The 26,840-nt window shown below is 35.4% G+C and overlaps 1 protein-coding gene across 1 annotated transcript; it reads left to right on the top strand.

Moving 5' to 3' along the window:
• The first annotated feature begins 1,296 nt into the window (after positions 1–1,296).
• LOC133577788 (inactive all-trans-retinol 13,14-reductase) lies at positions 1,297–26,367 on the top strand. Its single transcript, XM_061931803.2, has 11 exons — positions 1,297–1,481; positions 6,447–6,629; positions 6,704–6,945; positions 7,009–7,204; positions 12,859–13,056; positions 13,129–13,248; positions 19,989–20,127; positions 24,163–24,272; positions 24,341–24,507; positions 25,706–25,865; positions 25,938–26,367. The coding sequence occupies exons 1-11, from the start codon at positions 1,325–1,327 to the stop codon at positions 26,105–26,107; spliced, it is 1,842 nt and encodes a 613-aa protein (XP_061787787.1). The 5' UTR covers positions 1,297–1,324; the 3' UTR covers positions 26,108–26,367.
• Positions 26,368–26,840: the final 473 nt, after the last annotated feature.

Genomic DNA, 26,840 nt, shown 5'->3' with positions numbered 1-26,840 from the left:
CCTAACTCTTCCCCGCTGGTTGCGGGGACACTTAGCCTGGTGGCCCACCTCCTTGTCCTCCCTCCACCCTCCCGTGACTTTGAACTTTTTTGGGGCGGGGGGGGTTCTAGAACGTCTGGTATCCGTTATAGGAAGGGGGGCTACTGTCAGGCTTGTCCCTGACAGTTTGACTGTTTTAGTTTTTTCTCTGCATTTGTCTTAGTTTTCTGTCCAGCACTTTTATTTTGTCTTTATTTCCTACTTGTCTCCCTGAGTGCTGTGTCCCCTCAGCTGTGGCTGATTGGCACCTGGCCACACCTGGTGTCAATCAGCCAGCTGCTATTTAAACCTGCCTTCCCCTCCAGTCAGTGGTGGATCATTGTCATTTCTACTTGTCATTGTCAGTGTAGCTGGATGCGGTAGCGGTAAGCTATATTCTGTAGCTGTTTGTAGTCTGCTGTCTTTTTGTTCCTCGTCTTCCAGTTCTTGTTTCCCTGGCATCCTGTTTCCTGTTCCTAGTTCCTGGTTTGTGTTTTTTCCTTTATTTTATAAATCTTGTTTTTCCACACAATGCCTTCCGCCTTCTCTGCATCTTGGGGTTCGGCACCTACAACTCCTGACAGCTTCATTAGATCAAATCAACAAATATATGTTGACAATACTAATTAGGACAATATGCAGTAGAAAATGTTCCTTCAGGATGATAAATGAAGTGATTAAAAATGATCGACGTTTGGTAACAGCGTGTCCTTATCGTGCCGCGACTGGACTCATGAGTGAAAATTATGAAACGCTGCACGGATAAAGTCTACGGTGACTCACGGCTTATCTTAATTGCCTTATCAGATAAGCTCCATCCAGAAGATTGAGCTAATCTAGCCAGCCAGTTCCTAAAATCACACGGGAGCAAAACAAAATGTGTTGCAACTTCCAGCAACTTTAAAACCTTTCTTCCCGGCAAAATGAGGTGGAACAAAAAACGACATAAAAATGGTGATATTGATGTGTATTTGTGTGCTGTGAAAGTCCCAACAAAACAAATATTTGTATCTTTATTGCTTGTTATGACATGTCGAGTGTTACATGTCAAGCCCCGCCCCCTCGCCGCACAAAAATGAGGTGGAACAAAAATGACATAAAAATGGTGATATTGATGTGTGTTTGTGTGCTGTGCGCGTGAAAGTCCCAACAAAACAAATAGTTTTATCTTTATTGCTTGTTATGACATGTCGAGTGTTACATGTCAAGCCCCGCCCCCTCGCCGCACCTGTGGCGGTGTAATAAAAAGGGAGCCTGGAGTCGTGACAAGCATTCCTTTTCAATTTGATCCTTTTTTTTCTCCACGATGTGGCTCTTGGTCGTCTTGGCGTGCTTGGTGATTTGGGCAGGGGTGTCCTACTGGTACTTGTTCGGGAAGCCCAGTCCTTTCTCCCTGGACTCGGTCAGGCCGCCTGGACCTCGAGAGTTTGACCAGAAGAAGAGGGACAAAGTCATCAAGCAAGGTATCGGGTGACAGATGCGGGTTTTCCAGTACTTAGTCCTTCGGGATGGGACGATAAACGGTAACAATGATAATGGCGGGAAAAATCTGGACGGTTAGTAAGGGTGGGACTCTTTGGGCACCGATTCCTGGGGTGATGAGTCACCGATTCTCAATTTGGCATGATAATTATAATGGAACTTTTTTCAAAACAGGTTACAGGTTGGAACAGCTCCTTCTGGTTGCATGGAGATGGCCTGAAAACATCTTTTTCAAAGCCCCACCTAAGAACTTTGACTTTTTGTTGAGTTTGGCGGCGCCAGTGGACCAATGTCGTAGTGTTTTGCCAGATGGAATATCACATTTCTCAAACTGACTGTAATATTGGCACAAATATTAGGTCTCTAATGGCTATGCTGATGTTAAATAGCAGACACTATCAAGAAAGCATCTCAAATTGTGCTACAAACTGTTTTGGAAATTTTCTAGTCAAGTAGTCAAACAACATTGTCTTTCTTTAATGTATTGAATGGCTCGAGCCAAGTGAATACTGAATACCAGATGGGAGGGGGGGAGTAAGCACGGTTTGGGAGGGGGGGGGGGGGAGAGCATATGACACAACAACAGTGGAAAGTTTAGACAATGGTGCACTGTTAACTGGAATGAAAAAGTCAACACTGAAAGGAAGAGGTGCTTTAAGACATTGCTAGCTAGTTAGAGGCTGACATCCATCCACAGTGTTTTAGCTACTTCTAAATCACTAATCCTGGCCTCCATGGCGACAAATAAAGTGAGTTCCTTACAAGTATCATTATCACTGGAGGACGAGGAATAGCTAAACATGCTTCACTACACACCATAGCCGTCACAATGTAAACAAACGCCATGGGTGGATCTACACCTGACATCCACTTTAATGATACCAAGTGCAAGAGCGTATCGAGTCGATACTACTATGATTACATCAATATTTTTTTAGCATCATTTCCTTTAAAAAAAATTCATATTATGTTTATAAAGTCAGTAAGTACGTCCCTGGACACATGAGGACTTTGAATATGACCAATGTATGATCCTGTAACTACTTGGTATCGGATCCATACCCAAATTTGCGGTATCATCCAAAACTAATGCCAAGTATCAAAGAAGAGAAGAATAAGTGATTATTACATTTGAACAGAAGTGTAGATAGAACATGTTAAAATATAAAACCGCGCGACACCTACCCTTTACATCAGTATTTTTTCACCATATTATTATTATTGATTTATTAGGTATTACATTTTATTGTATGATCCTGTAACTACTTGGTATCGGATCCATACCTAAATGTGTGGTATCATCCAAAACTAATGCCAAGTATCAAAGAAGAGAAGAATAAGTGATTATTACATTTGAACAGAAGTGTAGATAGAACATGTTCAAACAGAAAATTAAGTGTAAATGAACAAGTAGATTAACAAAAATTTTTTTTACAGTTTTTCCCTCATAAAGTGTACAAAATAATAGGTGTATAAATGACACAATATGTTACTGCATAGACTAATTAGGAGTCTTTGTTTGTTTACTTACTACTAAAAGACAAGTTGACTATTTTATTTAAGGACTAAATGACAATAATAAACATATGTTTCATGTACTCTAACATATTAAAAGAGCGGAGAAACAAGGTTTTATTTGAATTGAATTACGAGGCGACTGATAGCACCTGACAAGGTTTACAGCTGCGGGGAAACAGATAAAAGTAGATAACTCTTCAAACTGTACAACGCCGACAATTCAATCAATCAGTGTTTACTTATATAGCCCGAAATCACCAGTGTCTCAAAGGGCTGCACAAGCCACAACCACGTCCTCGGCTCAGGTCCCACATCAGGGCAAGGAAAAACTCAACCCAGTGCAATGGACGTCGAGTGGATCTAGAACAATATTGTGAGAGTCTAGTCCATAGTGGATCTAACATAATAGTGTGAGAGTCCAGTCCATAGTGGATCTAACATAATAGTGAGAATCCAGTCCATAGTGGATCTAACATAATAGTGAGAGTCCAGTCCATAGTGGATCTAACATAATAGTGAGAGTCCAGTCCATAGTGGATCTCACATAATAGTGAGAGTCCAGTCCATAGTGGATCTAACATAATAGTGTGAGAGTCCAGTCCATAGTGGATCTAACATAATAGTGTGATAGTCCAGTCCATAGTGGATCTAACATAATAGTGAGAGTCCAGTCCATAGTGGATCTAACATAATAGTGTGAGAGTCCAGTCCATAGTGGATCTAACATAATAGTGAGAGTCCAGTCCATAGTGGATCTAACATAATAGTGTGAGAGTCAAGTCCAGAGTGGATCTAACATAATAGTGAGAGTCCAGTCCATAGTGGATCTAACATAATAGTGAGAGTCCAGTCCATAGTGGATCTAACATAATAGTGTGAGAGTCCAGTCCATAGTGGATCTAACATAATAGTGTGAGAGTCCAGTCCATAGTGGATCTAACATAATAGTGTGAGAGTCCAGTCCATAGTGGATCTAACATAATAGTGAGAGAGTCCAGTCCATAGTGGATCTAACATAATAGTGAGAGTCCAGTCCATAGTGGATCTAACATAATAGTGTGAGAGTCCAGTCCATAGTGGATCTAACATAATAGTGAGAGTCCTGTCCATAGTGGATCTAACATAATAGTGAGAGTCCAGTCCATAGTGGATCTAACATAATAGTGAGAGTCCAGTCCATAGTGGATCTAACATAATAGTGTGAGAGTCCAGTCCATAGTGGATCTAACATAATAGTGAGAGTCCAGTCCATAGTGGATCTAACATAAGAGTAAGAGTCCAGTCCATAGTGGATCTAACATAATAGTGAGAGTCCAGTCCATAGTGGATCTAACATAATAGTGAGAGTCCAGTCCATAGTGGATCTAACATAATAGTGTGAGAGTCCAGTCCATAGTGGATCTAACATAATAGTGAGAGTCCAGTCCATAGTGGTTCTAACATAATAGTGTGAGAGTCCAGTCCATAGTGGATCTAACATAATAGTGAGAGTCCAGTCCATAGTGGATCTAACATAATAGTGTGAGAGTCCAGTCCATGGTGGATCTAACATAATAGTGAGAGTCCAGTCCATAGTGGATCTAACATAATAGTGTGAGAGTCCAGTCCATAGTGGATCTAACATAATAGTGTGAGAGTCCAGTCCATAGTGGATCTAACATAATAGCGTGAGAGTCCAGTCCATAGTGGATCTAACATAATAGTGAGAGTCCAGTCCATAGTGGATCTAACATAATAGTGAGAGTCCAGTCCATAGTGGATCTAACATAATAGTGAGAGAGTCCAGTCCATAGTGGATCTAACATAATAGTGTGAGAGTCCAGTCCATAGTGGATCTAACATAATAGTGTGAGAGTCCAGTCCATAGTCGATCTAACATAATAGTGAGAGTCCAGTCCATAGTGGATCTAATATAATAGTGTGAGAGTCCAGTCCATGGTGGATCTAACATAATAGTATGAGAGTCCAGTCCATAGTGGATCTAGTTAATAGTGTGAGAGTCCAGTCCATAGTGGATCTAACATAATAGTGTGAGAGTCCAGTCCATGGTGGATCTAACATAATAGTATGAGAGTCCAGTCCATAGTGGATCTAACATAATAGTGTGAGAGTCCAGTCCATAGTGGATCTAACATAATAGTGAGAGTCCAGTCCATAGTGGATCTAACATAATAGTGTGAGAGTCCAGTCCATAGTGGATCTAACATAATAGTGTGAGAGTCCAGTCCATAGTGGATCTAACATAATAGTGTGAGGGTCCAGTCCATAGTGGATCTAACATAATAGTGTGAGAGTCCAGTCCATAGTGGATCTAACATAATAGTGTGAGAGTTCAGTCCATAGTGGATCTAACATAATAGTGAGAGTCCAGTCTATAGTGGATCTAACATAATAGTGTGAGAGTCCAGTCCATAGTGGATCTAACATAATAGTGAGAGTCCAGTCCATAGTGGATCTAACATAATAGTGTGAGAGTCCAGTCCATAGTGGATCTAACATAATAGTGTGAGTCCAGTCCATAGTGGATCTAACATAATAGTGAGAGTCCAGTCCATAGTGGGTCCAACATAATAGTGAGAGTCCAGTCCATAGTAGATCTAACATAATAGTGAGAGTCCAGTCCATAGTGGATCTAACATAATAGTGAGAGTCCAGTCCATAGTGGGTCCAACATAATAGTGAGAGTCCAGTCCATAGTGGATCTAACATAATAGTGAGAGTCCAGTCCATAGTGGATCTAACATAATAGTGAGAGTCCAGTCCATAGTGGGTCCAACATAATAGTGAGAGTCCAGTCCATAGTGGATCTAACATAATAGTGTGAGAGTCCAGTCCATAGTGGATCTAACATAATAGTGTGAGAGTCCAGTCCATAGTGGGGCCAGCAGGAGATCATCTTGAGCCGAGACAGGTCAGCAGCGCAGAGATGTCCCCAACCGATACACAGGCGAGTGGTCCACCCTGGGTCCCGACCCTGGACAACCAGCTCTTCATCTGTGGCCACCGAACCTGTCCCCCCCCCGCCCCCCTCCACGAGGGAAGGGGGGGGCAGAGCAGAAAAGAAACGGCAGATCAACTGGTCTAAAAAGGGGGTCTATTTAAAGGCTAGAGTATACAAATGAGTTTTAAGATGGGACTTAAATGCTTCTACTGAGGTAGCATCTCTAACTGTTACCGGAAGGACATTCCAGAGTACTGGAGCCCCAATAGAAAATGCTCTATAGCCCGCAGACTTTTTTTGGGCTCTGGGCGACCCCCCCATCCGTTTTAAGGGGACGAGCAATATGTGCATTCGTAATGTTAGGAGGAGATGCCTCGTTCAGCGCAACAAATGTGTCTGGTTTGAGCCAGGTTTCGCTGAGACCAATGACGTTAAGATTGTTGTCTCTAATGACCTCATTAACTAATAACAATGCGCGTCTGTGCAGGTTTCAGCGCTGACAAGGTGCCCGAGAACCTGGACGTGGTAGTGATCGGCAGCGGAATCGGCGGGCTGGCGGCGGGCGCCACCTTGGCCAAGGCGGGCAAGAAGGTTCTGGTTCTGGAGCAGCACGACCAGGCGGGCGGCTGCTGTCACACCTACGTGGAGAAAGGCTTCGAGTTTGACGTTGGTAGGCTAGCGCTCATGCTAATGAGTGGTTGGACCTTTAGCGGGACAGAGGTTTGACGGTCCGTGCGTCCTTAGGCCTCCACTACGTCGGCCAGCTCCATGAGAACAGCCTCCTCCGCATCATCTTTGACCAGCTGTCTGAGGGACAGCTGGAGTTCCAGGAGCTGAACCAACACTTTGACACCATCCAGATCGGCCTGGGGGACGACAAGCGGGAGTACAGCATCTTCTCTGGGAAAACGGAAATGAAGGCTCACCTCTTGAAGCAATTCCCCGACGACACGGACGCCATCGAGACCTTCTTCCAGATCATGAAGGTAAAAACCCCCCGCCCCCAGGCGAGTTCCTCTTCAAGGCGTCCTCACCGGTCTGTCCAACAGGTTTCAGCCAAGAAGACTCACTACCTGGCGACCCTCAAGCTCCTCCCACAGTGGTTGTCCTTGTTCCTGTTGAAGTCGGGAATCGCAGACGCGGCCTCGTCGGTTTTCCGCCTCTCTGGAACGAGTGCCACGGACTTGGTGAACAAGCTGACCGCCAACAAAGACCTCCACGTCATCTTTTCCTACCTATTCTACGGTGAGACCTGGAATCTTCTTTAGCTTTCGGACTCTTCCGCTGTCGGCAGTCCCTGTGGAAGAGTCCGAAATATTTCCAATTTCCAATATTTCCAAAATTAGATGCAAAAGTTAGCAAGCGGAAATTAGCTTGCTAGCCAAGCTATTGTTTACATATTAACCAGTAACAAATGTATCATACCAAGTTATATAACTCTGGTGTAAACCATTTCAAAACTAGCTCAAAATTTTAGCATGGTAATATTAGCAGGTTAGCAAGCTAAGGTTAGCATGCTAACAGTTAGCTTGTGTCACATACCAAGTTATATGGCTCGAAGGTGTATGGCTGGGGAACTAGAGTAAAAAGTGTTAAATTAGCTAAAAAAAAGTTAGCATTTTAATGTTAGCATGCTAATAGTTAACACGTGTCACGTACCAAGTTATATGACTCTGGTGTAAACGGTTGCAAAACTAGTTTAAAAAGTTAGCATAGTAATATTAACAGGTTAGCAAGCTAAGGTTAGCATGCTAACAGTTAGCTTGTGTCACATACCAAGTTTTATGACTCTAAGGTGTATGGCTGGGTAACTAGAGTAAAGAGTGTTAAATTAGCTAAAAAAAAAGTTAGCATTTTAATGTTAGCATGCTAACAGTTAACAAATGTCACGTACCAAGTTATATGACTCTGGTGTAAACGGTTGCAAAACTAGCTCAAAAAGTTAGCATGGTAATATTAGCAGGTTAGCGCGCTAAGGTTAGCATGCTAACAGTTAGCATGCTAACAGTTAGCTTGTGTCACATACCAAGTTATATGACTCGAAGGTGTATGCCTGGGGAACTAGAGTAAAGAATGTTAAATTAGCTAAAAAAAAGTTAGCATTTTTATGTTAGCATGCTAACAGTTAGCTTGTGTCACGTACCAAGTTATGTGACTCTAAAGTGTATGGCTGGGGGATGAGAGTAAAGAGTGTTAAATTAGCTAAAAAAAAAAGTTAGCATTTTAATGTTAGCATGCTAACAGTTAACAAGTGTCACATACCAAATTATATGATTCTGTTGTAAACGGTTGCAAAACTAGCTCAAAAAGTTAGCATGGTAATATTAGCAGGTTAACACGCTAAGGTTAGCATGCTAACAGTTAGCTTGTGTCACGTACCAAGTTATATGACTCTAAAGTGTATGGCTGGGGGACGAGAGTAAAGAGTGTTAAATTAGCTAAAAAAAAGTTAGCATTTTAATGTTAGCATGCTAACAGTTAACAAATGTCACGTACCAAGTTATATGACTCTGGTGTAAACGGTTGCAAAACTAGTTCAAAAAGTTAGCATTATAATATTAGCAGGTTAGCGCGCTAAGGTTAGCATGCTAGCAGTTAGCTTGTGTCACATACCAAGTTATATGACTCGAAGGTGTATGCCTGGGTAACTAGAGTAAAGAGTGTTAAATTAGCTAAAAAAAAGTTAGCATTTTTATTTTAGCATGCTAACAGTTAACAAGTGTCACGTACCAAATTATATGACTCTGGTGTAAACGGTTGCAAAAGTAGCTCAAAAAAGACAGCATGGTAATATTAGCAGGTTAGCAAGCTAAGGTTAGCATGCTAACAGCTAGCTTGTGTCACATACCAAGTTATATGACTATAAGGTGTTTGGCTGGGGAACTAGAGTAAAGAGTGTTAAATTAGCTAAAAAAAAAAGTTAGCATTTTAATGTAAGCATGCTAATAGTTAACAAGTGTCACATACCAAGTTATATGACTCTGGTGTAAACGGTTGTAAAACTAACTAAACAAGTTAGCATAGTAATATTAACAGGTTAGCAAGCTAAGGTTAGCATGCTAACAGTTAGCTTGTGTCACATACCAAGTTTTATGACTCTAAGGTGTATGGCTGGGGAATTAGAGTAAAAAGTGTTAAATTAACTAAAAAAAAGTTAGCATTTTAATGTTAGCATGCTAACAGTTAACAAGTGTCACGTACCAAATTATATGACTCTGGTGTAAACGGTTGCAAAACTAGCTCAAAAAAGTCAGCATGGTAATATTAGCAGGTTAGCAAGCTAAGGTTAGCATGCTAACAGTTAGCTTGTGTCACATACCAAGTTTTATGACTCTAAGGTGTATGGCGGGGGAATTAGAGTAAAAAGTGTTAAATTAACTAAAAAAAAGTTAGCATTTTAATGTTAGAATGCTAACAGTTAACAAATGTCACGTATCAAGTTATATGACTCTGTTGTAAACGGTTGCAAAACTAGCTCAAAAAGTTAGCATGGTAATATTAGCAGGTTAGCGCGCTAAGGTTAGCATGCTAACAGTTAGCATGCTAACAGTTAGCTTGTGTCACATACCAAGTTATATGACTCGAAGGTGTATGCCTGGGGAACTAGAGTAAAGAATGTTAAATTAGCTAAAAAAAAGTTTGCATTTTTATGTTAGCATGCTAACAGTTAGCTTGTGTCACGTACCAAGTTATATGACTCTAAAGTGTATGGCTGGGGGATGAGAGTAAAGAGTGTTAAATTAGCTAAAAAAAAAAGTTAGCATTTTAATGTTAGCATGCTAACAGTTAACAAGTGTCACATACCAAATTATATGATTCTGTTGTAAACGGTTGCAAAACTAGCTCAAAAAGTTAGCATGGTAATATTAGCAGGTTAACACGCTAAGGTTAGCATGCTAACAGTTAGCTTGTGTCACGTACCAAGTTATATGACTCTAAAGTGTATGGCTGGGGGACGAGAGTAAAGAGTGTTAAATTAGCTAAAAAAAAGTTAGCATTTTAATGTTAGCATGCTAACAGTTAACAAATGTCACGTACCAAGTTATATGACTCTGGTGTAAACGGTTGCAAAACTAGTTCAAAAAGTTAGCATTATAATATTAGCAGGTTAGCGCGCTAAGGTTAGCATGCTAGCAGTTAGCTTGTGTCACATACCAAGTTATATGACTCGAAGGTGTATGCCTGGGTAACTAGAGTAAAGAGTGTTAAATTAGCTAAAAAAAAGTTAGCATTTTTATTTTAGCATGCTAACAGTTAACAAGTGTCACGTACCAAATTATATGACTCTGGTGTAAACGGTTGCAAAAGTAGCTCAAAAAAGACAGCATGGTAATATTAGCAGGTTAGCAAGCTAAGGTTAGCATGCTAACAGCTAGCTTGTGTCACATACCAAGTTATATGACTATAAGGTGTTTGGCTGGGGAACTAGAGTAAAGAGTGTTAAATTAGCTAAAAAAAAAAGTTAGCATTTTAATGTAAGCATGCTAATAGTTAACAAGTGTCACATACCAAGTTATATGACTCTGGTGTAAACGGTTGTAAAACTAACTAAACAAGTTAGCATAGTAATATTAACAGGTTAGCAAGCTAAGGTTAGCATGCTAACAGTTAGCTTGTGTCACATACCAAGTTTTATGACTCTAAGGTGTATGGCTGGGGAATTAGAGTAAAAAGTGTTAAATTAACTAAAAAAAAGTTAGCATTTTAATGTTAGCATGCTAACAGTTAACAAGTGTCACGTACCAAATTATATGACTCTGGTGTAAACGGTTGCAAAACTAGCTCAAAAAAGTCAGCATGGTAATATTAGCAGGTTAGCAAGCTAAGGTTAGCATGCTAACAGTTAGCTTGTGTCACATACCAAGTTTTATGACTCTAAGGTGTATGGCGGGGGAATTAGAGTAAAAAGTGTTAAATTAACTAAAAAAAAGTTAGCATTTTAATGTTAGAATGCTAACAGTTAACAAGTGTCACGTACCAAGTTATATGACTCTGTTGTAAACGGTTGCAAAACTAGCTCAAAAAGTTAGCATGGTAATATTAGCATGTTAGCGCGCTAGTATGCTAACTGTTAGCTTGGGTCACAAGTAAAGAGTGTTAAATTAGCTAAAAAAAAAGTTAGCATTTTAATGTTAGCATGCTAACAGTTAACAAGTGACACGTAACAAGTGATACGACTCTAGTGTAAACGGTTGCAAAACTAGCTCAAAAAGTTAGCATGGTAATATTAGCAGGTTAGCGCGCTAAGGTTAGCATGCTAACAGTTAGCTTGTGTCACATACCAAGTTATATGACTCGAATGTGTATGCCTGGGGAACTAGAGTAAAGAGTGTTAAATTAGCTGAAAAAAGTTAGCATTTTTATGTTAGCATGCTAACAGTTAACACGTACCAAATTATATGACTCTGGTGTAAACGGTTGCAAAATTAGCTCAAAAAAGTCAGCATGGTAATATTAGCAGGTTAGCAAGCTAGTGTACGCATGCTAACAGTTAGCTTGTGTCACATACCAAGTTATATGACTCTAAGGTGTATGGCTGGGGAATTAGAGTAAAAAGTGTTAAATTAACTAAAAAAAAGTTAGCATTTTTATGTAAGCATGCTAATAGTTAACAAGTGTCACGTACCAAGTTATATGACTCTGGTGTAAACGGTTGCAAAAGTAGCTCAAAAAGTTAGCATGGTAAAATAAGCAAGTTAGCAAGCTAAGGTTAGCATGATAACAGTTAGCTTGTGTCACATACCAAGTTATATGACTCGAAGGTGTATGGCTGGGGAACTAGAGTAAAAAGTGTTAAATTAGCTAAAAAAAAGTTAGCATTTTTATGTTAGCATGCTAACAGTTAGCTTGTGTCACGTACCAAGTTATATGACTCTAAAGTGTATGGCTGGGGAACGAGAGTAAAGAGTGTTAAATTAGCTAAAAAAAACTCAGCGTTTTAATGTTAGCATGCTAACAGCTAACAAATGTCACGTACCAAGCTATATGACTCTGTTGTAAACGGTTGCAAAACTAGCTCAAAAAGTTAGCAGGGTAATATTAGCAGGTTAACACGCTATGGTTAGCATGCTAACAGTTAGCTTGTGTCCCGTACCAAGTTATATGACCCTAAAGTGTATGGCTGCGGAACGAGAGTAAAGAGGGTTAAATTAGCTAAAAAAAAGTTAGCATTTTAATGTTAGCATGCTAACAGTTAACAAATGTCACGTACCAAGTTATATGACTCTGGTGTAAACGGTTGCAAAACTAGCTCAAAAAGTTAGCATGGTAATATTAGCAGGTTAACATGCTAAGGTTAGCATGCTAACAGTTAGCTTGTGTCACATACCAAGTTATATGACTCAAAGGTGTATGGCTGGGGAACTAGAGTAAAGAGTGTTAAATTAGCTAAAAAAAAGTTAGCATTTTTATGTTAGCATGCTAACAGTTAACAAGTGTCACTTACCAAGTTATATGACTCTGGTGTAAACGGTTGCAAAAGTAGCTCAAAAAAGACAGCATGGTAATATTAGCAGGTTAGCAAGCTAAGGTTAGCATGCTAACAGTTAGCTTGTGTCACATACCAAGTTATATGACTATAAGGTGTTTGGCTGGGGAACTAGAGTAAAGAGTGTTAAATTAGCTAAAAAAAAAAGTTAGCATTTTAATGTTAGCATGCTAACGTTAACGTATGGCTGGGGAACTAGCTTGTGTCACATACCAAGTTATATGACTCGAAGGTGTATGGCTGGGGAACTAGAGTAAAACGTGTTAAATTAGCTATAAAAAAAAGTTAGCATTTTAATGTTAGCATGCTAACAATTTTTTTTTTTTTTTTTTTTTTTAATTAATAAATATATTAAAAATAATAATAATGAAAATGGATAAGAACAAAGCTAACAAAGAAAGTTTTCTCCCAGGCGTGCCTCCAAAGGACTCCAGTATCCTGATCAACGCCCTCCTGGTCCACCACTACAAGCGAGGTGCGTACTACCCCAAAGGTGGCGGCAGTGAGATCGCCTTCAACATCATCCGCACCATCCAGAGACACGGGGGCACCTGCCTGGTCAGGGCTCCGGTCTCCCAGGTCCTGGTGGACCACAAGGGGGTGGCGTACGGTAAGGAACCGGAGACTTTACCGTGTCAAAGTCTGAGGTGATGCCAGACTCAAGTCTTCATGGGTGTGCCAGGGGTGAAGGTGAGGAAAGGCGGGAAGGACGTGGAGGTCCATGCTCCTGTGGTGGTCTCCAACTGCGGCATCTTCACCACCTTCCAGAAACTTCTTCCTCCTGAGATCCAAGTCAAACCAGGTTCGGATTGAACATTTTATATTAGCATGCTAATGTTAGCATATAAATGTTTAATGCTAGGTTTTTTTTTTCTTATTTTGTATTCTCAAACCTAAAAAAATCATGGATTTGGATACTTGGCGCCATCTTGGTGGTATGCTAGCGTCTCTTATTTTAGCATGCTAATGTTAGCATACACATTTTTAATGCTAGTTTTTTTTGCTTATTTTGTATTTTCAAACCTAAAAAAATCTGGGATTTTGGTTCTTGGCGCCATCTTGGTGGTATGCAAACGTCTCTTATATTAGCATGCTAATGTTAGCATACACATTTTTTAATGCTAGTTTTTTTTTTACTTATTTTGTATTTTCAAACCTAAAAAAATGTTTAATGCTAGGTTTTTTGGCTTATTTTGTATTTTCAAACCTAAAAAATCATGGATTTGGATACTTGGCGCCATCTTAGTGGTATGCTAACGTCTCTTATATTAGCATGCTAATGTTAGCATACAATTGGTTGTTGTTTGCATATTAACCGGTAACATTTTTAATGCTAGTTTTTTTTGCTTATTTTGTATTTTCAAACCTAAACAAAACTTGGATTTGGATACTTGGCGCCATCTTGGTGGTATGCTAACATCTCTTATATTAGTATGCTAATGTCAGCATACAAAAGTTTAATGCTAGTTTTATTTGCTTATTTTGTATTTTCAAACCTAAAAAATGATGGATTTGGATACTCGGCACCATCTTGGTGGTATGCTAACGTCTCTTGTATTAGCATGCTAATGTTAGCATACACATTTTTAATGCTAGTTTTTTTTGCTTATTTTATATTTTCAAACCTAAAAAAAACGTTTAATGCTAGTTTTTTTTTGTCTTATTTTGTATTCTCAAACCTAAAAAATCATGGATTTGGATACTTGGCGCTATCTTGGTGGTATGCCAACGTCTCTTATATTAGCATGCTAATGTTAGCATACACATTTTTAATGCTAGTTTTTTATGCTTATTTTGTATTTTCAAACCTAAAAAAAATCTTTAATGCTAGTTTTTTTTTTTGCTTATTTTGTATTTTCAAACCAAAAAAAAACTTGGATTTGGATACTTGGCGCCATCTTGGTGGTATGCTAACATCTCTTATATTAGTATGCTAATGTCAGCATACAAAAGTTTAATGCTAGTTTTATTTGCTTATTTTGTATTTTCAAACCTAAAAAATCATGGACTTGGATACTTGGCGCCATCTTGGTGGTATGCTAACGTCTCGTATATTAGCATGCTAATGTTAGCATACACATTTTTAATGCTAGTTTTTTTTTGCTTATTTTATATTTTCAAACCTAAAAAAAACGTTTAATGCTAGGTTTTCTTCGTCTTATTTTGTATTCTCAAACCTAAACAATCATGGATTTGGATACTTGGCGCCATCTTGGTGGTATGCTAACGTCTCTTATATGCATGCTAATGTTATCATACACATTTTTAATGCTAGTTTTTTATGCTTATTTTTGTATTTTCAAACCTAAAAAAAAACTTGGATTTGGATACTTGGCGCCATCTTGGTGGTATGCTAACATCTCTTATATTAGTATGCTAATGTCAGCATACAAAAGTTTAATGCTGGTTTTATTTGCTTATTTTGTATTTTCAAACCTAAAAAATCATGGATTTGGATACTTGGCGCCATCTTGGTGTTATGCTAACGTCTCTTATATTAGCATGCTAATGTTAGCATACACATTTTTAATGCTAGTTTTTTTTGCTTATTTTATATTTTCAAACCTAAAAAAAACGTTTAATGCTAGGTTTTCTTTGTCTTATTTTGTATTCTCAAACCTAAACAATCATGGATTTGGATACTTGGCGCCATCTTGGTGGTATGCTAACGTCTCTTATATGCATGCTAATGTTATCATACACATTTTTAATGCTAGTTTTTTTGTTTTTTTTTATATTTTCAAACCTAAAAAAAACGTTTAATGCTAGGTTTTTTTTGTCTTATTTTGTATTCTCAAACCTAAAAAAATTATGGATTTGGATACTTGGCGCCATCTTGGTGGTATGCTAACGTCTCTTATATTAGCATGCTAATGTTAGCATTTACATTTTTAATGCCCGTTTTTTTTGCTTATTTTGTATTTTCAAACCTAAAAAAATCTGGGATTTTGGTACTTGGCGCCATCTTGGTGGTATGCAAACGTCTCTTATATTAGCATGCTAATGTTAGCATACACATTTTTTAATGCTAGTTTTTTTTTAAACTTATTTTGTATTTTCAAACCTAAAAAATCATGGACTTGGATACTTGGCGCCATCTTGGTGGTATGCTAACGTCTCTTATATTAGCATGCTAATGTTAGCATACACTTTTTTAATGCTAGTTTTTTTTGCTTATTTTATATTTTCAAACCTAAAAAAAAACGTTTAATGCTAGGTTTTCTTTGTCTTATTTTGTATTTTCAAACCTAAAAAATCATGGATTTGGATACTTGGCACCATCTTGGTGGTATGCTAACGTCTCTTATATTAGCATGCTAATGTTAGCATACACATTTTTAATGCTAATTTTTTATGCTTATTTTTGTTTTTTCAAACCTAAAAAAAATGTTTGATGCTAATTTTGTTTGCTTATTTTGTATTTTCAAACCAAAAAAAACTTGGATTTGGATACTTGGCGCCATCTTGGTGGTATGCTAACATCTCTTATATTAGTATGCTAATGTTAGCATTTACATTTTTAATGCCCGTTTTTTTTGCTTATTTTGTATTTTCAAACCTAAAAAAATCTGGGATTTTGGTACTTGGCGCCATCTTGGTGGTATGCAAACGTCTCTTATATTAGCATGCTAATGTTAGCATACACATTTTTTAATGCTAGTTTTTTTTTACTTATTTTGTATTTTCAAACCTAAAAAATTATGGACTTGGATACTTGGCGCCATCTTGGTGGTATGCTAACATTTCTTATATTAGCATGCTAATGTTAGCATACACATTTTTAATGCTAGTTTTTTTTGCTTATTTTGTATTTTCAAACCTAAAAAAATGTTTAGTGCTGGGTTTTTTGGCTTATTTTGTATTTTCAAACCTAAAAAAATCATGGATTTGGATACTTGGCGCCATCTTGGTGGTATGCTAACGTCTCTTATTTTAGCATGCTAATGTTAGCACACACATTTTTAATGCTAGTTTTTTTTTCTTATTTTATATTTTCAAACCTAAAAAAAACGTTTAATGCTAGGTTTTTTTTGTCTTATTTTGTATTCTCAAACCTAAAAAAATCATGGATTTGGATACTTGGTGCCATCTTGGTGGTATGCTAACGTCTCTTATATTAGCATGCTAATGTTAGCATTTACATTTTTAATGCCCGTTTTTTTTGCTTATTTTGTATTTTCAAACCTAAAAAAATCTGGGATTTTGGTACTTGGCACCATCTTGGTGGTATGCAAACGTCTCTTATATTAGCATGCTAATGTTAGCATATGCATTTTTTAATGCTAGTTTTTTTTACTTATTTTGTATTTTCAAACCTAAAAAATCATGGACTTGGATACTTGGCGCCATCTTGGTGGTATGCTAACGTCTCTTATATTAGCATGCTAATGTTAGCATACACATTTTTAATGCTAGTTTTTTTTGCTTATTTTATATTTTCAAACCTAAAAAAAAACGTTTAATGCTAGGTTTTCTTTGTCTTATTTTGTATTTTCAAACCTAAAAAATCCTGGACTTTGATACTTGGCGCCATCTTGGTGTTATGATAACGTCTCTTATATTAGCATGCTAATGTTAGCATATGCATTTTTTAATGCTAGTTTTTTTTACTTATTTTGTATTTTCAAACCTAAAAAATCATGGACTTGGATACTTGGCGCCATCTTGGTGGTATGCTAACGTCTCTTATATTAGCATGCTAATGTTAGCATACACATTTTTAATGCTAGTTTTTTTTGCTTATTTTATATTTTCAAACCTAAAAAAAAACGTTTAATGCTAGGTTTTCTTTGTCTTATTTTGTATTTTCAAACCTAAAAAATCATGGATTTGGATACTTGGCGCCATCTTGGTGGTATGCTAACGTCTCTTATATGCATGCTAATGTTATCATACACATTTTTAATGCTAGTTTTTTATGCTTATTTTTGTATTTTCAAACCTAAAAAAAATGTTTAATGCTAGTTTTTTTGGCTTATTTTGTATTTTCAAACCAAAAAAAAACTTGGACTTGGATACATGGTGCCATCTTGGTGGTATGCTAACATCTCTTATATTAGTATGCTAATGTCAGCATACAAAAGTTTAATGCTAGTTTTATTTGCTTATTTTGTATTTTCAAACCTAAAAAATCATGGATTTGGATACTCGGCGCCATCTTGGTGGTATGCTAGCGTCTCTTATATTAGCATGCTAATGTTAGCATACACATTTTTAATGCTATTTTTTTATGCTTATTTTTGTATTTTCAAACCTAAAAAAAATCTTTAATGCTAGTTTTTTTTGCTTATTTTGTATTTTCACACCTAAAAAAAACTTGGATTTGAATACTTGGTGCCATCTTGGTGGTATGCTAACATCTCTTATATTAGAATGCTAATGTCAGCATACAAAAGTTTAATGCTGGTTTTATTTGCTTATTTTGTATTTTCACACCTAAAAAATCATGGATTTGGATACTCGGCGCCATCTTGGTGGTATGCTAACGTCTCTTATATTAGCATGCTAATGTTAGCATACACGTTTTTAATGCTAGTTTTTTTTTTGCTTATTTCGTAGTTTCAAACCTAAAAAAAATGTTCAATGCTAGGTTTTCTTTGTCACATTTTTAATGCTAGTTTTTTTTGCTTAATTTATATTTTCAAACCTAAAAAAAATCTTTAATGCTAGGTTTTCTTTGTCTTATTTTGTATTCTCAAACCTAATAAATCATGGATTTGGATACTTGGCGCCATCTTGGTGGTATGCTAACATCTCTTATATTAGCATGCTAATGTTAGCATACACATTTTTAATGCTAATTTTTTATGCTTATTTTTGTTTTTTCAAACCTAAAAAAAATGTTTAATGCTAATTTTGTTTGCTTATTTTGTATTTTCAAACCAAAAAAAACTTGGATTTGGATACTTGGCGCCATCTTGGTGGTATGCTAACGTCTCTTATATTAGCATGCTAATGTTAGCATACACATTTAAATGCTAATTTTTTATGCTTATTTTTGTTTTTTCAAACCTAAAAAAAATGTTTAATGCTAATTTTGTTTGCTTATTTTGTATTTTCAAACCAAAAAAAACTTGGATTTGGATACTTGGCGCCATCTTGGTGGTATGCTAACATCTCTTATATTAGTATGCTAATGTTAGCATACACATTTTTAATGCTAGTTTTTTTTGCTTATTTTATATTTTCAAACCTAAAAAAAAACGTTTAATGCTAGGTTTTCTTTGTCTTATTTTGTATTTTCAAACCTAAAAAAAACTTGGATTTGGATACTTGGCGCCATCTTGGTGGTATGCTAACATCTCTTGTATTAGAATGCTAATGTTAGCATACAAAAGTTTAATGCTGGTTTTATTTGCTTATTTTGTATTTTCAAACCTAAAAAAATCATGGATTTGGATACTCGGCGCCATCTTGGTGGTATGCTAACGTCTCTTATATTAGCATGCTAATGTTAGCATACACGTTTTTAATGCTAGTTTTTTTTGCTTATTTCGTAGTTTCAAACCTAAAAAAATGTTTAATGCTAAGTTTTTTGGCTTATTTTGTATTTTCAAAACTAAAAAATCATGGATTTGAATATTTGGCGCCATCTTAGTGGTATGCTAACGTCTCTTATATTAGCATGCTAATGTTAGCATACACATTTTTAATGCTAGTTTTTTTCTCTTATTTTATATTTTCAAACCTAAAAAAAACGTTTAATGCTAGGTTTTTTTTGTCTAATTTTGTATTTTCAAACCTAAAAAATCATGGACTTGGATACTTGGCGCCATCTTGGTGGTATGCTAACGTCTCTTGTATTAGATTAGATTTTTTAGATTTAGATTTATTGGTCCCCTTGGGGAAATTCATTGTCACTGTTGTACATTTAAACACTGGACATGACACATCACACATTAGCATGCTAATGTTAGCATACACATTTTTAATGCTATTTTTTTTGCTTATTTTGTATTTTTAAACCTAAAAAAAATGTTTAATGCTAGGTTTTTTGGCTTACTTTGTATTTCCAAACCTAAAAAAATTTTGGATTTGGATACTTGGCGCCATCTTAGTGGTATGCTAACGTCTCTTGTATTAGCATGCTAATGTTAGCATACAATTGATTTTTGTTTGCATATTAACCGGTAACATTTTTAATGCTAGTTTTTTATGCTTATTTTTGTATTTTCAAACCTAAATCAAAATCTTTAATGCTAGTTTTTTTTTGCTATTTTGTATTTTCAAACCAAAAAAAAACTTGGATTTGGATACTTGGTGCCATCTTGGTGGTATGCTAGCATCTCTTATATTAATATGCTAATGTCAGCATACACAAGTTTAATGCTAGTTTTATTTGCTTATTTTGTATTTTCAAACCTAAAAAATCATGGATTTGGATACTCGGCGCCATCTTGGTGTTATGCTAACGTCTCTTATAGTAGCATGCTAATGTTAGCGTACAAATCTTAGACGTATGCTGGCAGAAGTTCAGGGCCCGTCAAAATTTCCTCAGGACTTTTCGGGATTATTATGTTACGTTAATTATCAACTTTTCAGACATCCAGGAGAGGCTGAACATGATGAAACACGGCAGAGGTTCCTTCTTGGTCTTCTCTGGTTTCGATGGCACTGAAGAAGAACTGGGCCTAGTTTCCACCAACTTCTGGCTCTTCAAAAACAACGACATGGACAAATCGTGCGTACAGAACTCATAACTTGTGTTCCTTGTCAGGATGCTGGCAGTTTAATAGTCGCCACTAGAGGGTGCTGTTGTGCAAAGAAAGAGCAGAAGTGCTCGAGCAGGGGTGTGCAAACTTTTTCCAGCTAAATTAACAAAACTTGTGGGCCTAACTCATACTTGCCAACCCTCCCGGATTTTCCGGGAGACTCCCAAAATTCAGCGCCTCTCCCGAAAACCTCCCGGGACAAATTTTCTCCCGAAAAACTCCCGAAATTCAGGCGGACCTGAGTGACGTGTTGACAACACACAACAACAGTGTCTACCGTAAAGCAGTTGGTCTGCCGTAAACAGCAATGTTGTGACACTTTTAAACAGGACAATACTGCCATCTACTGTACATTCATATGTGACCCACCCATAATGTGTCACATTTTTGTGTTGATTTATTTATTTTATTTTGTGGTTTGAATTCGTTTTTGGAGCTGTCATTACACATTTATCAGTATTCACATTGGTCAGTAGGGGGCAGTAGGGCGTTTCTTCCCAATTGAATGTTATCGCCTGCAGACCGGAAGTGTCTTGTCATTCTGATGAGCGCGACCAGTCTGCGAACAATTGAAACGTCCTGTGTGCTTTTTCCTCCTGTATAACAGGTTAGTTTTGGTGAATCAACTCACTGAATAATATTCATGTGATCTTTATAAGTTTAAGTACACATTCTGATGGTGGAGCCTAACTCTAAAGTGTTTGTGAGTTGTAGTTTGTAAATGAACACTGAAATTCAAGTATTTATTTTATTTTTATATATATATATATATATATATATATATATATATATATATATATATATATATAATTCACTGAAAGTCAAGTATTTCTTATATATATATATATATATATATATATATATATATATATATATATATATATATATATATATATATATATATCTTAACCACGCCCCCCGCCCCACCCCCGACCACGCCCCCACCCCCACCCCCAAAATCGGAGGTCTCAAGGTTGGCAAGTATGGCCTAACTGAATATTATTATTATGGAGCAACTTCTGTCGATAAAAAAAATATTTTAGTTTTAGTGTTTTATGCCTTTTTTAATGACAAAAATATGCAATATTTTCCCCCAATATTTTCCCAAGTGTAATATTTGATTTGAAGTAATTAAAGTCTTAAATAGGTCAATCATTCATAACAACATTGATATTAAATCACTTTTTTATTTTAGTTACTATAGTAAACAATAACACAAATGACCAAAAATATGTGATGATACAAAATATAGGTTTACAGTAGTTAATCTAGTAAAAAATAGCCCAAAATATGACAAATAATATTAATCTAGTTACTATAGTAACAATAACAAAAATGACAAAAAATATGATGAATAATATTAATCTAGTTACTATAGTAACAATAACAAAAAATACAAAAAATATGATGAATAATATTAATCTAGTTACTATAGTAACAATAGCAAAAATTACAAAAAAACATGTGATAGTAAAAAAATATAGGTTTACCGTAGTTACTCTAGTAAAAAAAAATAAAAAAAATATGATAAATATTATTAATCTAGTTACTATAGTATCAATAACAAAAATGACAACAAATATGTGACAATAAAGAAATATAGGTTTACAGTAGTTACTCCAGTAAAACAATAACCAAAAATATGATACATAATATAAATCTAGTTACTATAGTAAAAAATAACAAAAATGACAAACAATATGTGATAAAAAAAAAACTATAGGTTTACAGTAGTTACTCTAGTAAAAAATAACCAAAAATATGATAAATAATATAAATCTAGTTACTATAGTAAAACATAACAAAAATTACAAACAATATGTGATTTAAAAAAAACTATAGGTTTACAATAGTTACTCTAGTAAAAACATAACCACAAATATGATAAATAATATTAATCTAGTTACTATAGTAACAATAACAAAAATTACAAAAAAATATGATAAATAATATTAATCTAGTTACTATAGTAACAATAACAAAAATTACAAAAAACATGTAATGGTAAAAAAATATATAGGTTTACTGTAGTTACTCTAGTAAAAAAAAAAAAAATATGATAAATAATATTAATCTAGTTACTATAGTAACAATAACAAAAATGACAAAAAAAATGTGATAATAAAAAATATAGGCTTACAGTAGTTACTCCAGTAAAAAATAACCAAAAATATGATAAACAATATTAATCTAGTTACTATAGTAACAATAACAAAAATTAAAAAAAATATGTGATAATAAAAAATATAGGTTTACAGTAGTTACTCTAGTAAAAACATAACCACAAATATGATAAATAATATTAATCTAGTTACTATAGTAACAATAACAAAAATGACCAAAAATATGTGATAATAAAAAATATAGGTTTACAGTAGTTACTCTAGTAAAAAAATAACCACAAATATGATAAATAATATTAATCTAGTTACTATAGTAACAATAACAAAAAATACAACAAATATGATAAATAGTATTAATTTAGTTACTATAGTAACAATAACAAAAATTACAAAAAACATGTGATGGTAAAAAAAATATAGGTTTACAGTAGTTACTCCAGTAAAACAATAACCAAAAATATGATACATAATATTAATCTAGTTACTATAGTAAAAAATAACAAAAATTACAAAAAAAAGTGATAATAAAAAAATATAGGTTTACAGTAGTTACTCTAGTAAAAAAATAACCAAAAATATGATAAATAAAATAAATCTAGTTACTATAGTAAAACATAACACAAATTACAAACAATATGTGATAATAAAAAATATAGGTTTACAGCAGTTACTCTAGTAAAAACATAACCATAAATATGATAAATAATATTAATCTAGTTACTATAGTAACAATAACAAAAATTACAAAAAATATGATAAATAGTATTAATTTAGTTACTATAGTAACAATAACAAAAATTACAAAAAACATGTGATGGTAAAAAAAATATAGGTTTACCGTAGTTACTCTAGTAAAAAATAAAAAAAATATGATGAATAATATTAATCTAGTTACTATAGTAACAATAACAAAAATTACAAAAAAATATGTGATAATAAAAAATATAGGCTTACAGTAGTTACTCCAGTAAAAAATAACCAAAAATATGATAAACAATATTAATCTAGTTACTATAGTAACAATAACAAACATTTAAAAAAATATGTGATAATAAAAAAATATATATGTAAACTCTAGTAAATTAACAAAAATTACAACAATTATATTGTCAGGTTCAAACAATGATGACATCTATTAAACAGACAAGAAGCAAGGAATCATGCAGAGACAGAGTTACATTTTCCACAATGAGGAGAGACGTATTGAGCTGTACTCTAGTTACAGAAACAACCTACTCTCTAAGGCACAGCCCACGTGCTCCTCTATTTATTTGGGAGGTCCCTGGTTGCATCACTGAGGCTGCTGCTGAAGGAAGGGGGGTCATTTCAGCAGCCCCAGTTAGACACAATATATGACTATTCATGAAATGGAAATGTGCTGACACTCGTGATATCGCCCTGTCTCTGCTCTGTCTGCGTCACGGCACTCGATGTTCGCCCTTGGCAGTCGGTTCTGGACACAAACACTGATACGAGACGTTGTCCCTTTGCACAGATAGAAAAGTACAACTTCAGCACAATTGATAATAACTATAGCAACGGCCTTTAAGCATAAGAGTTGTGTGATAACTTACACATAATTATTCTAACATAAATTGAGTGTGAATTTTGTCTGTCTATATGTGTTGGCCCTGCGATGAGGTGGCGACTTGTCCAGGGTGTACCCCGCCTTCCGCCCGATTGTCGCTGAGATAGACTCCAGCACACCCCCCGCCACCCCAAAAGGGACAAGCGGTAGAAACATGGATGGATGGATGGACAAAAAAAACTAGATCTGATAGGCTTTGGACAGCTGGAGAACTAGCATTGCAAGCTGCAGTTCACGTCGTGTCCTCTAGATGGAGCCAAAACTGTCCTAATATTTGAGATGACTGCTTTTAGGATGGAGGAGTTTTTTGCTCTGAGCAAAGACGAAGCGCCGGACAACATTCCCATGATGTTCATCACCATGCCCTCAGCCAAAGACCCGGAAGCCAAGATCCGCCACCCCGGTACGAACTTAGTCACGTTGACGTTAGCGATGGTGATGAAACATGTCCTCCGCACACACCTCCTACAGGGAAGTCCTGCATGACCATCCTGACCATGGTGAAGTACGAGTGGTTCCAGGAGTGGACCGACACCGCCGTGCGCCATCGGGGCGACGACTACTTCCACTACAAGATGAGATTCGCCAACAAACTCTTCGACTGGGCCTGTCAGCTCTTCCCCAACATCCGAGACAAGGTGAGTCAGCACTTTCTCCGACCGTCCGCCATTGTTCTGTGAACTGAGATTGGATACTTGGCGCCATCTTAGACGTAGGTTTAGTAAGTTTAAACCTAAAGTTTCAAACTTAAAATGATGGTTTTGACACTCGGTGCTGTCAAGAAAGTAGTTGGATAATTAGCATACCACCAAGATGGCGCCAAGTATCCAAATCCAAGGTTTTTTTAGGTTTAAACTTTAGGTTTGAACTTATTAAACCTGCGATGGCGCCAAGTATCCAAATCCATGATTTTTTTACGTTTGAAAATACAAAATAAGCAAAAAAAACTAACATTAAACTTTTGTATGCTAACAAAAAAAACTTGGATTTTGATACTCGGCGCCATTTTGGTCGTATGCTAACGTCTGTTAGCTTAGCATGCTAACATTAGCATACAAATGTTTAATGCTATTTTTTGTGTGCTTTTTTTGTATTTTTATACCTAAAAAAAATCTTGGATTTGGATACTTTGCACCATCTTGGTGGTATGCTAACGTCTCTTATGTTAGCATGCTAATGTTAGCATACACATTTATGTTGCTATTTTTTTTGTGCTTTTTTTTGTATTTTTAAATAAAAATAAATGTATTTTTAAATAAAAATAAATGTATTTTTAAATAAAAATAAATGTATTTTTAAATAAAAATAAATGTATTTTTAAATAAAAATAAATGTATTTTTAAATAAAAATGAATGTATTTTTAAATAAAAATGAATGTATTTTTAAATAAAAATAAATGTATTTTTAAATAAAAATAAATGTATTTTAAAATTAAAATAAATGTATTTTTAAATAAAAAATACATGTATTTTTAAATAAAAATGAATGTATTTTTAAATAAAAAATACATGTATTTTTAAATAAAAAATACATGTATTTTTAAATAAAAATGTATTTTTAAATAAAAATAAATGTATTTTTAAATAAAAATAAATGTATTTTTAAATATAAATAAATTTATTTTTAAATAAAAATAAATGTATTTTTAAATAAAAATAAATTTATTTTTAAATAAAAATAAATGTATTTTTAAATAAAAATAAATGTATTTTTAAATAAAAATAAACGTATTTTTAAATAAAAATAAAAGTATTTCTAAATAAAAATAAAAGTTTTTTTAACGTCTCTTATGATGGTAATATATTGTTCTGTGAACTGGGATGTTTGTCCCGCAGCTGGTATTCCAGGACGTGGCCACGCCCCTCACCAACATGCACTACCTGGGCTCCCAGCGCGGCGCCATGTACTCCGCCGAGCACAACCTGGAGCGCTTCCAGGCCGAGGCGGTGGCGAGGAACCGGTGTCACACCCCCGTCAAGAACCTCTTCCTCTCCGGTATGTGTCGACCGCGCCGCCCTCATTAGCATTAGCACGTTAGCTGACCTCAAGCTCTGGGTGACGCCGCAGGCCAGGACGTGTTCAGCTGCGGCATCGCCGGAGCGCTGCACGGCGGGATCCTCTGCGCCTCGGCCGTGCTGGAGCGCATCGTCTACGTGGACCTGCTCTTCCTCAAGAAGAAGCTGAAGAGGCAGAAGGCCAAGGAGCTGGCCCAGCTGGCCCAGAAGAAGCTGCAGTGAGACGACTCTGGATCCAAACCGACTCTTTTGCGGGCCCATGGAACACAAACGGTGAGCTGCAAGAGGACCCGTGCCGCACGTTGCACACAACTATGACCTTTTCTTCTCGCCAAATTCATCAGCCACAATTTCATTGCATTGTATACAAGCAATTAAGGACATATTTATTTATTTGTTATTTTTTTTAAATATTTTAAAATATTTTTTATTTTATTTGAATTTTTTGGAATTTTTTGGAATTTTTTGGAATTTTTTGGAATTTTGGGGAATTTTGGGGAATTTTTGGAAATTTTTGGGAATTTTTTGTATTTAAAAAAAAAAAATTAATTTTTTTTAATTTTGTTAAAATTGTATTTAATTTTTGGGAATTTTTTTCAATTTGTAAAAAAATGATTTTGTTTTTTTTAATTTTGTAAAAATTTTGTTAATATTTTCTAATTTTTTATAAAAAAATATATTTTTAAATTTTATTTCATTTTTTAATTTTAATTACAATTTTTGAATTTTTTTTGAATTTTTTTTTGAATTTTTAAATTTTTTAAATGTATTTTTTTATTTTTTATTAATCAATCCAATCCATATTTATTGGTTTGAATATTTTACGTTTCACGACTGACAGAATGCAAACTGTGTATTTTTTTAAAAATGTTTATGAACTTTGCAATGTTGTTGTTTATGTTGTACATGTTTGATGCATATTTAAAAAGTAGCGTGGAAAAACACTCGCTGCCGA

Source organism: Nerophis lumbriciformis, linkage group LG39 (genome assembly GCF_033978685.3).
Source record: "Nerophis lumbriciformis linkage group LG39, RoL_Nlum_v2.1, whole genome shotgun sequence".
NCBI lineage: Eukaryota > Metazoa > Chordata > Actinopteri > Syngnathiformes > Syngnathidae > Nerophis > Nerophis lumbriciformis.
Note: the sequence above shows the minus strand (reverse complement) of the source record. Positions and strands in the feature narration are given on the sequence as shown.

What these genes read in the sequence shown, in the direction of transcription:
- LOC133577788 (XM_061931803.2), top strand. Translation starts at nt 1,325, where the DNA reads ATGTGGCTCTTGGTCGTCTTGGCGTGCTTGGTGATTTGGGCAGGGGTG. An exon ending in TGAGATCCAAGTCAAACCAG is followed by an intron (nt 13,249 to 19,988) that starts GTTCGGATTGAA and finishes TCAACTTTTCAG; the next exon opens with ACATCCAGGAGAGGCTGAAC. An exon ending in TCCCCAACATCCGAGACAAG is followed by an intron (nt 24,508 to 25,705) that starts GTGAGTCAGCAC and finishes TTTGTCCCGCAG; the next exon opens with CTGGTATTCCAGGACGTGGC.